The sequence below is a fragment of the Marmota flaviventris genome, chromosome 2, assembly GCF_047511675.1.
Source record: "Marmota flaviventris isolate mMarFla1 chromosome 2, mMarFla1.hap1, whole genome shotgun sequence".
Taxonomy (NCBI): domain Eukaryota; kingdom Metazoa; phylum Chordata; class Mammalia; order Rodentia; family Sciuridae; genus Marmota; species Marmota flaviventris.
This window is the reverse complement of record NC_092499.1, coordinates 111,950,140-111,962,740: the sequence shown is the minus strand read 5'-3', so window position 1 is coordinate 111,962,740 and position 12,601 is coordinate 111,950,140. Positions and strand designations below refer to the sequence as shown.

Sequence of the window (12,601 nt, the reverse complement as noted above, 5' to 3'; positions counted from 1 at the left end):
GTAGCACACACAAAGAAGCCACCCTCCTTCATAAAGGAGTAACCTTGAGGAAGAGCACCCCGAGCATCAGGCCTCTAAGTGTCCCTTCCACAATTAGATTGTCATAGACCAATGCCAGAAGGCGCAATCATGTATTACCTCTGAAAGATTTGATTTAGCCAACAGATGAGGCCTTGATGGAAATCTCAGCGCGGCCAAGAGGAAGGCAGAAAAATCCACTCTGAGAAGATTCCCGCGTTGTCCATCTTTCAGTTCCCATTAGCCTGTGATTAATCTCTTTCTGGGGAAAACAGGAGAAAAGCAGGGAAAACCAGAGAGACTGGAGCCAGCCTGCACACAGTGACAGTGGGTCTCGCCTGAGCCTCTTCAGGGGCCTGGGACTCAAGGTGGGAGGAAGAGAAGCTTGGGAGCAGGGAACGTGCAAGTCCCTCTCCAGAGGGACAAAGGCGTGAGCACAGTGACCACGGCCCCCAGCTGTCCATTCCCCATGCTCTTTTCAAAAGGACTTTTGGAGTTTTATAAGATAAGACAAATAATGAAATTAAGAACACAGATATTATTATTTTTGGAAATAGTATCCTAGAGATGTGAAGAGCCAAAAGAAAAGGATGATTTCAGATCTGGTCTTGGGCCTTCTGTTTCCCAGAGTGGAGAGTAAAATTAGCATCTAGACAGCCTCCAAGCAGCCAAAGATGGCGGCAGAGATCAAAGGCGGAAAAGCAAGCTCTGCGCAGTCCGTGTGGTTTGCACTGTGAGCAGCTGTGTTTTCAGGGGGCCGCACCCTGGCCACAGTAAGAGCCTGCAGTGGGTGAATTCCAGCCCAATGCTTCTGGAGGCAGAGAGAGCAGAAGAATCTTCTGAGGAGAAGAGCAGAAAAGTGCCTGAGACCCTTTTTAGAATCTCCAGGACTGGGGAGGGCCAATGGCTGCAGCCAGGACTTACTGGGTCATTCCTGGGTCCAAGCGTGTCAGCCCTCATGACCATGACTGAGCCGGTCCCCCTACCCTAAGCCTCAATCCCAGAGAGGCCCCTGGAAAGTTGAAACCTAGAAAGAGTCTGCCTAAGGGCTTTGAGTGGAGAGGGCTGAGGGTCAGGGACACCAAGTGGGTTCTGCCTATGGCATCTGTGCCCATCAATATTTGGAGGGGGGTGGGGTGTTGATTCTAGAATGTGAAGGTCAGAAAGTTTCAAGAACTCATCCCTTACACCCATGCTTCTTTGTTACATATTTACAATTTTTAATTGTTTTGCATCTGTTTATAAATTTGATAAGACACTCAGTTTTGGAAAGTTAGAGAATACATAGACATTTAAAGAAAAAACTTAAGAGTCACTCATAATTTCTAAACCTAGAGGTCAGCACGAAATTTCGTTGTAAACTGTTCATTCTTCATCCATGTCTGTGTCTATCTCACTTTTTCATATTTCACATCATGACTTTGTACGGAATTTACTTATTTCACTAAGATATGTGTTGGGCAGCTTTTTGTCACTATGACAAGAACCCAAGAGAAACAACTTAGAAGAGGAAAGATTTGTTTTGGGCTCATGGTTTCAGAGGCGTCAGTCCATGGTCTGCTGGCTCCATAGCCTTGGGCCTGGATCGAGGCAGAGCATCATGGCAGAAAAACATGGCGAAGGGAAGTTCCTCAGAGAGAGAGAGAGAGAGAGAGAGGATGAGTGAGAAGAGAGAAAGGAAGGGACCACACACAAGAAATGCCCTTCCAGGGCACACCCCAGGGACCTACTTCCTCCAACTAGGTCTCACCTCACAGTTTCCACCACTTCCCAATAATCCGTTAAAATTATGAATGAACCCATCAAATAGTTTAATCCCCTGGTGAGGTGACAGTCCTCATGATCCAATCATTTTCCAAAAGCCCCTCCTGTGAAGGCTGCTGCCTTGGGGACCAAGCCTTCAATACAAGAGACTTGGGGACATTTCAGATGCAGATCATAACAACTCTGTATCATGTCATTAAATATCTTGAAAACGAATGGATCCCTCTCTAGCATTCCTTCATGCAGATGATCATAATTTATTTGACCATCACCCTGGTGTCAGAGACAGCCTGAGGCAGGAGATAAATATGGCCAGATAGACCCTGCTCTACCACTCACCCATTTGCTGTGTGACCTTGGACAAGTCATGTAACCTCCAGCTGCCATCTGTGCAAAGGCTCAAATTCCTAATTCACAGGCTTGCTGGAAGGTTAGAAATATGTGTGTAAAGTGCCTGGTGCTTTAATAGCCTGGTCACATATTATTTATTATTATTCAAATTGCTTCCATTTTCCACAGTTATAAATAATGCTTCAGGGAACATCTCTGTGCATAAATCTTTCTGCATGACTCTGATTATTTCCTTAGGATAGATTCTTAGAAATGGAATTACGAGACCAAAGAGTCAGAACGTTTTTAGGTCTCCTGACATGTAACCTCAAATCATTTTTGAAATTTTTACCAGCATTTTTTAAAAAAACATCTTTACTGTTTTGGTAGAGAAAAAAGTGAGATCCAATTGTTGTTTTGACTTGATTAATGAGACTAAACATCTTCCAAAATGATTATTAGCTACTTGCACTTACTATTCAGGAATCGTCTGCCTCTGTCCACCCCCTCATTTTCTGTGAGAAAACCAGGGCCCCCAGATGAGAAACTGCTTGGTTGGGCTGCACATAATTAGTTTGTTCATTAATTCATTCGTCAAATATACATTAAGTGCCTCCCCTGTGCCAGGACCCCTGCCGGGCCCTGAGAGGTAAGTGAGACAGACAAGGACTCCCCCCAGAGAGCCGCGCCCGGTGGGGCAGGCAGACACAGAATACAATCAAACTCGGGGAAAGCTGTGCTCACTCCCAAATATGTAATTGGGCAGTGACTCTGAGCCAGGACCTGGGAACCCATCTGTAGCCCAGAGAGACAAAGCCCCGCCCTCCTGGAAACTTAGCCAGAAAGCTGGCCTCCTGCCAGCCCAGTGCACATTTCTCTGGATAGTTTCCCTGGAGCAAGACTCCAGAGCAGGGGACACTCGGGGAGTCTAGAGGCTTGTTTCCACCATCCAGCTCCTTTTCTGGTGTGTGAGTCTGGGCAGTCCCAGAGGCATATGCCAAAAGCAAATGATTTACTAGGGGACACATCTGTGTGCAAGGAAAACGGGGAGGGAGCCGTCAGACTGCAATGCAGGTCTGACCCGAGTAGAGGGGAGAGGAAAGGAAGGAAGCGGGTGGAACAGCCTCAGCTCCCAGCCGTTCTAAGAAAGGTTGGTTCCAGAGGGAGCCTTGAAACCAGAGGTGAGCACAGAGAAGGCCAGTTCACCCAGCAGATGCCCACCTTAGTGTCCCTGATGTGGAGCAGCGGGAGGGAAATGTGGCCTCAGGATTTCGGCCACAGCAGCTGTGGCCGTCCGTGTCGCACTCCTGTAGGAGCTCCGAGCAGCACATCCAGCATCCCCCTGACCACGAATGGACGTTGGCTGCTGGATCACACCACTGCCTGCCAGAGGTCGCTGCCCTCTCTGGGGTCATGCCAGGCAGCACCTGCTTCCAGCCAAATGGTCCTTTCTCTGGCCTCGCTGGATCAGAAAGAGCCCATCTACCATGAAAGGGCCTTAGCAAAGCACAGGTTTGGGGGAACTTTATAGTGCAGATGTTGCTGGTGAGGAAAGGCCACATCTACCCTGGGGTCTGATCTTAATTCATCTGACATCCATCAAACACCTGCAAGTTGGGGAGGCCCTGAGTGTCGTTGCCATCTTTTGGGGCCACACTAGGGATCTGCCTTGGGTGAGGTGTGTGTGAAACCCTGGACCCCGTAGCCTACATGACTAGAGAGGGACTGGAGACTCTGGTCTCTGTGTAGTTGTTTCATAAAGTGTACATGTTTGGGAGTCAGAAGGTCTGGGGTCTAATCCTGATCTTGCTACAAGCTAATCCTTGCTGTGTGACTTTAGGCAAATTACATAACCACCTGAGCCTGTTTCTGGGGACTCATGAGGCCATTAATGTGGTCTGAGTATCTTCTGATAAACAAGCAAGGCACTGAGCCATTTGACCTCCCAGGTCCTTCAATCCGGCTATGCTGGGCAGACCAGGTTCGGGGTGAGCAGAAAGTGGGACATGGCTACAACCCTGACGGACTGTCCTCTCCCCTTTCTCTCATTGACTCAGCTGCCACCCCGTCACTGGAGCCTGTACCTGCCAGCCAGGCTGGTCTGGCCACCACTGCAATGAGTCCTGCCCTGCTGGCTACTACGGCGATGGCTGCCAGCTGCCTTGCACCTGTCAGAATGGTGCCGACTGCCACAGCGTCACTGGGAGCTGCACTTGTGCCCCAGGCTTCATGGTAAGACAGGACGGCCCCTCATGGCCTCCCTGACTGCTTCCAGGTCAGCTCCCCCCTGGCAAGAGGGGTTTGGACACAAGTGTCTCCTGTGTCCCCTTCAGAGAGTCTATGACAGGAGAGCCCCTGAGGCTGTTCTCCAAGGGCTGGGGTTTGTCATTGTAAAAGCGACAGCGGAGGAGGTCACTCAATCACCCTCTGCTCTGAAACACTAGCTTTCTTTTGTGCCCAGTTCCTCCCTGTCTGTGTCCTCATGAGGGTGACATTTTTACATCATAATACCCACAGTGCACATATGCTGTTTTCTGTTCTGCCTTCTTTCATCTACACTTCTATGTTGCTGCGTCTTAATTATCATCTTAAATGGCTGCAGAACTGCAGGAGCCCGTGAACCCCCAGTTTGCTCAGCCATTCCCTTATCGCTGAATATTAAGTTGATTCCAGCGATCACAGCCGGCTCGCAGTGAGCCGGTTCCTACCACTTCCCTCCACGCCTATTGAATTATTTCCTTAGGGTGAATTCCCAGGTCAGTGGGCATAATATATTTATGGCTCCTGATGGATGTTGCCATATCACTTTCCTGCAGGGTTATATAAATCTACACTGTCACCAGTAGTCTGTGAGTATACCTATTTCAATTTCGCTAACATTAAGAAAAAAAAATCTTTGCTAATTAGATAGGTAGAAAATGGTTCCTCACTGTTGCTCTAATTTGCATTTCTCTGATTACTAGGGAGAGTGAACATTTTCCCCACGTGTTTGTTTACTGTTTGGGTTTCCTCATGAATTATGCTCGTCTTTATGAGGTTTGATTCTGGGGAACTTGACACTGGAAGTAGAATCCTATTCAAAGGTGGGGCATTTTGCTGTGAGGCCAAGGACCCTCGTGTAGACGTCCCCCAGACTCTTTTTTTTTTTTTTAATTGTGCTATAGGAAGTGGTTTGTGCAATGTAAGAGTGTGGCCTCTGGAAATGGATCTGCGTCACATCCTAGCTGTCCAACTCACTGATGTGTGACCTTAGGCCAACATAACCTCTCTTAGGCTCTGCTTCCTCACCCGTGAAATGGAACACCTGCCTTCGTGGTGGCTTCCTGGTGTAGAGAAAGGCCACCCAGAGCCGCTGTAGCAGTGGGCCTTGTTGAATGTCAGGTTCGGATGCGGCAGGTCTGGGTGGGGCCTGAGGCTCTGCAGCTTTGACAAGCTGATTGATGCTGTGGGTGTGTCTCCACCCTGAGGAGGAAGGGAATGAACAGCTGTGGTTTTTGACATGGGCTGCACTGATACCTGGCTGGACTTCCAGAGGCGCTGGCACTGTTGGTCTGGGTGTGATCTGACTGAAGCCAGTGTGCTGCCAGGGTGGTGACCCACGGTCTGCAAGACAACCCTGTCATGAGAATGGCAGAGAGGGGCTTGTTTACTTGGTGACACTGTCTTTTGAGGGCAGGTCATCCCTGGTCTGCAAAGCACGACAAATCATGGCCTAGCGTCTCTTCCTCTTCCTCAGTAAAGATAAAGCTGGGTGAAAACAAACTCTTTGGTGTCTTTAAAGGGAAAATGTCTGTTCCTTCTAGAGGTTTCCTTCTAGTTGGCCTGAACTGGTGTGAGTGGTGGTCCATAACTTCCACGGAAAAATGGTAGCACCCTAGGTTTGGGGTTTGGGTAGGAGAGAATAATTACTTGGGATTAAAAATCTCACAGAACAAATGATCAAGAGATTGAAGTTGACTGCACCCAACTGCTAATGGGGTGTCCCGACCCTAGCCGAGTTCCAGTGTGGCTACTACAGTCGTTCTGTGACTTTGGGAGAGTGTACATGGTGAGTGGCCAGGGGAGCTGAACCAACTGATGTCCAAGATGATCTGCTATGTGGACTCCATGGACCAAATTGGGAAAATAGCCACTTCCAGGGGACATGAGGGAAAGCAAGAGCAAGAAGGCATGTGCACCAAGCGGGTGGGACTCATTGAGGGGTGTCACGGTCTGCTCATGTGCGTCATCATGGATGTCCTGAGAGCCCCACCTCCTTGTTCCCCCTTTTCACCCCCAGATCCCTGCTTAATCTCTGTTCCTCAGAAGAAGGGAAAATCAGGGCCTGGGAGGGGCGGGGAGGGCCTGGGGAGAAGGGCTGCTGTGCTCACTGCCTCCAGCCGGAGCTCCACTAGTCTAGAGGCCAGGCCACCGCCTCCCATCTGGGATGCAAATTACTTCCTGTCCTTGAACTCTGGGGGGCTTGATGCTTGCTGGCATCATCTCACAGTGGAGTCCTTCCTGCCTGGGGCTCAGGAGGAAGACAGATGGTGAGCCACGCTGCCCTGGTGAGACCCCGTGAATTGCCATTCATCTCCTGCTCAGCCTCATTATACCTGGAAAGGCTTTTCTGGGGCCCTGTTGGGTGTTAGGCAGGGTCCCCTCAAGGTGATTACAGCACAGTCAACTCTTCTCAACCAGCAAGTGACTCATTTCTGCAAGCACCAGGCTCCAAGGGGGATACTGTTACTCTTGCCCTCACCCCAGCTTCTCAAGTATGTGACTTCCTGCAATTAGCCAGCTCTGGCCAAAGTGGGGGGTGGGACAACCAATCTGCAGAGCACACTCCCCTTAAACTACCCCGCAGTCAGTAATAATTAGATGTGCCTTTGTCTGTCGGATGGTTTGCCTGTTTCCCAACAGGCTTTAGGATAGGGAATTGGCGATGGGCTAATTAAAAGATCCAGTCTGGAAGTTCAGAGACCTTCACCCTAGGCTCGGCGACCTTGGATGCCTCACTTCACCTTCTTGGGCCTCAGTTTCCTTATCTGTAAGATAGAAGGAGTCAAGCAGTCTTGCCTGCTGTCAGATGTGAGTGGCCAACATGCTTGGTCATGGATAGGAGGCCACATCCTCAGCTGTCCCCTCCCACCAGGATGTCGTGCAGCTTTATGAATGCCAACTCTCTGAGGGCTGGGAGGGGTCTTGGGCTCAACACCACCAGGCCCAGTGCTGATGAGATAGTACAGAACCATCTCTGGGACCTCAGTGACCTGCTTGCTCCAGCCAGGTGGTCCCCACCTCCAGAGGGCACAGGGACATGGGGCAGAAGCAGGCCCTGTTTGGCGTGCTGGGCATGTTGGCCCTCACCCTCTCCCCTCTCACCAGAACACTGGATATTCATTCTGCTAAGGACTGGGGCGAGGTGTGTATGCAAAGGCTCATTGGACGCCCATCCAGCCACCACCAAGGATTGGTGCTCTGATAATAATCCTTCCCACACCAGTAGCGACACTCACCAAGTCCGTGCTGCCTGCATCATCTCCTCCATGCCTCCCGGGAGCCCTGCAGTGGTACACTTTCCTCGATTTGCAAACAAGGAGCTGAAGTTCCAACAGGATAAGTGACTCACCTAGGATTAAGAAGCCAGTAGTGGCGGGAGCCCCCAAAAGCTCTTTTGTTAGCTGATGAGCTCTGATGGAAGGGGTGCTGTAGAACCACACAAATATGTGTTCAAATCCTGGCTTTCCCACCCCTGCTCAGCCTACTGGCAAGTCACTGTCCTGCTTCAGCCTGAATGTCCTCATCTGTTACAGGAGACTTTAGCTGTGAGAGTGGGAAACTTCATGCAGAAAACTCACAGCTTAGTGCCTGGAACATAATAGATCCCTGGTGGAATGCTAAGTTTTTAGGGTGGTGAGGGGACTTGCTTCCCCAAGTCCTGGCATGCACACACACACACACACACACACAGTGTCAGGATGAACTAGCTGTTGCAGGCAGATCCACCCAAGCACCTGTGCATCACCCTGAGTGATCAGTCAGTCCCAGGAGGCACTGTGAGGTGGATATGTCAGCATTTGGGGAACAGAGATGGGGATGGAGGTAGGAAGAGACCCTGGGCATTTTACCCATTAGCTCGGCAGCAGCAATGGCATTATTTGGGGGCATCCATTGGTGAATCTCACTAGGGCTTCCCAGTGGGGGAGGATAGTCTTGGGCTGGAAGGTCATAAGCGAGTTCATAGCTCTGGGTACCCTCCTTTGGATTTTCTAATTCTCACCTGTAAAATGAGAATGAAATTCTCTGCCCAACAGAAACAGTGGTGGGGGTTCCAGTCATTCCAAAGGGAATACTTAAAAGGGGAGACATTGTTTCAGCACCTTGGACAGCACATGCAAGGTCCCTAAGCACCCTCAGAACCCATGCCGAGCACCTGGGTGAACTGGAGATGGAATGAAGGGTTAGTGAGGGGAGCTCAGACCAACTGAGTCCTGAAGTACCTGCAGCTCTGTCCTGGCAGAGTCTTTCTGAAGAGGTGAGGACCTTTCTTTTCACCCACCCACCCTGGCTAGAGGAGTCCCTGCATTGTGGATGAGGGGCAGGTGGAGCTGACCATCCACTTGCAGGTTCAGGTGACATCACCCTTCTCCATGGCCCCTCAGAGCCCATCAAAGAACATGCAAACCCTTTGTAACTTGCTCTCAAAACTGAGTAGCCCAAGTCAGGACTGTGGCACACACCTGTAGTCCACCCCCCGCCCCCCCCCCCCCCCCGCCCCCGCTACTCAGGAGGCTGTGGCAGGAGGATCGCAAGTTGGAGGCCAGCCTGAGCAATTTAACAAGATTCTGGTCTCAAAATAAAAAGTGAAAAGGACTAGGATGTAGCTCAGAGGTAGAGCACCCGTGGGTTCAACCTCCAGTACCCCAAATCAAAACAAAACATTAAACAAAATAGTTAGTCCACCCTAATCTCACGTCCGGCTCAGTCCTGCCAGAACCTGTGTGGTAGCCACACACGGCTCCCTTTTCCCCACCTACATCAGGGCCTCTTTGCCTTTGCCAAGGCTGTCCCCCTGCCTAGAACACCCTCCCACGGTCCATCTAGAGCCCACGCACACCCTTCTCGGCCTTCAGGCCGAGATCCACGGCTGCTCTTCCACAAGCCTTCCCTAAATCTCCTCTCCTCAGAGGCAGCCCTTCCATCCCGCCTCCTCACTGCACACGGCCCTGAGGACAAGGCCGCGTCTCCTGCCAACCCTGTGCGGGAGGGAAATCCATGGCGTTGCCTGCAGGATTGGGACTTGAATCTACCTGTTGGCCCCTCTGAAGTTCATGGCCGCCCTCCAGCACCCCCTCTGCGTTCTTTGGACAATGGCAGACCCCTGCCTTGGGCAGTACTGTGTGTTGGTCACGCAGACCGGGGTGCTGGGCCTCCTGCCCCTGTTTAGTTGCGTGTGAAACAGGAATTACCCTAAAGCCCACGGAAGCGCTGGGCGGATTCGGTTCACCAGCACTTGCAAAGCCCTTAGAAGAGCTGGCAAACTAGCCGTCCGTCAACACGTTTTAGTAATTGCCATTTTTTACACATCGATATTGTCACCAAGGGTGACACTCAGGAGGCCGACCAGGCCTGGCCCCGGGGCCCTGCTCAGGTGGCCGGTAGCAAAGCCAAGTGAGCCGAAGCTTTCCCCCTGCTGGGGCTAAGGGCTCTGGGGTTCCCAAGAGCAGCCCCAAAACTGAGGGTAGCCTCCTCCTCACAGGGGAGAATGTCCAACTCCCAGCTCCCCCCGCTCCGCGGCTGGCCAGCCCTCCCTGCCCTAATGAAGGCCTCCCCAAGATGCCATCCTGATGGAGCCTCCTGCGCTGCTCCAGGACGAATGGCTGCCACCGTGGTGCCTGCGGGGAGCAGCCTGCGTGGTCACTGCTAGGGCAGCAAAGACTTGGTCTCCCAGGCCCCTCCTGCATGGAGCCCCAGTGGCCATTCCTCAGTAGATGTCCCCTTCGACTCTGGCTGTAATGGGGACAAGGAGCTCAGGAGGTGGGGGCAGGGCCATGTCCCCCTCCCAGGGGAACGGGGGCACATATTTCTCCCCGGGGATGACAGCATTTCTATTACCTTAAAGGGCTCATCTATTTATGCTGCGATTTTTTGAAGCCCTGTCTGCCGTTATTGAACCCCGCGCTCCGGCAAAGGGAGCGAGCACTCCATCACCCAAATGAACAAACTCCTTTCCGCATTTGTCTCCCCTTCTGCGCGCTGTCGCTGTGTGGCTCATGTGCAAACCTCAGCTGCTTTGGCCAGGGAGACAGGAGGGGGCCAGAGTGATGAAACTGCAAATCAGTGGGGCAGGGACTCAATTTCCTCCAAGCCTCCCGGGATCCTTCACAGACATCCCCTCTCTTGGCCTCCCCCAGCAGGACAGAGAGCGCCTGCCTGTTGGGTGGCCCCTGAACTTGTGCTGGGGAGCAACGGTAGGCACAGCCAGGAGAGGATGCACACTGAAGTGACAGCCAGGTGAGGGGACGATGATGCGCTTCCTGTTCTAATCGTTTCATTCTTCATCAAACTGAGGTCTATAAACTATTAGCCCTGAGAGCAGAAAATCAGCTTCCTATTCCCCACCACCACCACCACTATTGACTAATTTCCTAATTATAGTAGTAAAAGATTTTCCTGGATGCTGTGCTGGAGATGAGGAATTTACCCTCTGGCTGCTCCGGCCCCCTGAGCAAAGAAGCATCGACAGTGCTAAGTAGCAGAAACAATCCAAAATTATCACACACACACTCCAGTACTCAAGCCCAGCTCTGCAGTCACCTGCTGTGGTGGAGTTATTTAGGCATCTCAAACCCTAGCTTTTTATCTATAAGACAAGATAAAGAATGGTACTATGTCATAGTGTGATTGTTAAGATTGAATGAGATAAAATAGATACATGCTTAGAACAAAGCCCAGCGTGTAGTAGTTGCTCAATAAACGTTCCCCAGGATTCATTATGTGGCTGTGTGGAAAAGATACAGCATTAAGTAAAAGGGCATGAACTTTGGGGTCAGAGAGGCCTGGGTTGGAATCCCACGTGGTCTGTCTGTCTGCCTGTGTGAGCTTAGGCAATGTACCAAGCGTCTTCGAATCCCTGTTTCCCTTCTGTACAATGGGTTAAGAATGCCAGTCCTGCAGGTCAGCGGTACACTGAATGAGATGCAGTGCGGAACTCACAAGGTAAAGGTGGGAACCGGCTCCTGAGGGTAGAGATGGAAGGATGCTCTGCATTTCACGGTGCACCTTCTCCCTGCACAAAGAAAGAATCTGAGGTCAGAGAGGGAAAGTGGCTTTTCTCAAGTCCCACAGAAAGCTGTGGGTGGAGGTCCCAACTCCCAGGTCAGAACTCTTTCTGCTTTACCTCCATGTCATGAGTCTCCTGATGACGGAGCAGACACCGACTGATGTTTCCCTGTGCAGGGAGGGACAGTGGCGGGGTGCAGGAGGAGGGCAGCAGCAGGTGAAGTCATGTTGGCAAAGTCGTGGAGATTGGCTTTGTGTCACTAAGGCTGAGTCCAGTCTTCCCCTCGGGACCCGTAGTTTGTGGCTTAATTAGGGAAAATTGCTGACTCTACTGTTCTGAAAAGTAAACCTGCCATCTCGGGCCACACTCTTGCTGCCGTGTTCCTGGTGTCCTCGCCAGCACCCTGGTTCCCAGCTGGGGCTGTGGGCCTGGCCGGGCACTGCAGCCCTCTGTGCCCGGAAGAAGGTGCTGGGGCAGGTCTCAGGCCCTGCTCTAAACACACCCAGGCTCCCTTTCCTCTGAGCCTTGGGTATTGGTGGGGCTTCTGCTGCTCCCAGCCCTGGGAGGGGAGGGCCTGGGTCTGAGCCCTCAGATTCCAGAGGGTGGAGTGGGGACCACAAGTCACAGGAAACCAACAACCGCCTGAGGTGACCATGCTCCCATCTCCAGCGTGATGTGCAGGGCGGCCTAGGCCACCCTCCATGCTCCTGGTCAATCTCACAACCACCCTTAGGCAGAGGCTGTTAGGACCCACTTGGCAGATGGGGAGACTGAGGCTCAGAGAGGCAAAGTCACCTTCCCTGGTTGGTAAGTGGCCAACAGGAGCGGAGCCTATGGCTCTTTGACCCCAGAGCCTGTGCTTTGACCTGCAAACCAAGATGCCTGCACAGGACCGGGCTGTGGGTACATTGTTAAATAACAGACTGACACTTTCTCAGGCCTCTTCCTAGGATAGGGGACAACCCCAGCAACCTCATTTCTCAGCGGGGGCCTCGGTGTCCTCCCACCCTTCATCTTCTCCGGGAGGGAGGCTGGGCCCTCAGCCCCTCACACCTGAGCTGCTGGTCCTCACAGCGCCTCTGCCAGGAAAGCCAGGAAGGTATTGTTGGTGTATTTCATAGATGAGAAAACTGCAGTTCAGAGTGGTCTTGTCCCAGAGGATAGGACTTATAAGGACACGAAGGACCCAGGGCTAAGGCCTCCAAGGCCAGGCTCCCTGAAGGA

The 12,601-nt window shown here is 51.8% G+C and overlaps 1 protein-coding gene across 7 annotated transcripts in view; it reads left to right on the top strand.

The window, feature by feature from the left end:
- Positions 1 to 12,601, top strand: part of Megf11 (multiple EGF like domains 11) — a 211,200-nt gene that overhangs the window by 158,496 nt on the left and 40,103 nt on the right. For all 7 annotated transcript variants that reach the window (XM_027925884.2, XM_071607325.1, XM_071607327.1 and 4 more), the window contains one exon: positions 4,170 to 4,344. In XM_027925884.2, the coding sequence (XP_027781685.1) occupies positions 4,170 to 4,344 (175 nt within the window). The remainder of the gene's footprint in view (positions 1 to 4,169; positions 4,345 to 12,601) is intronic.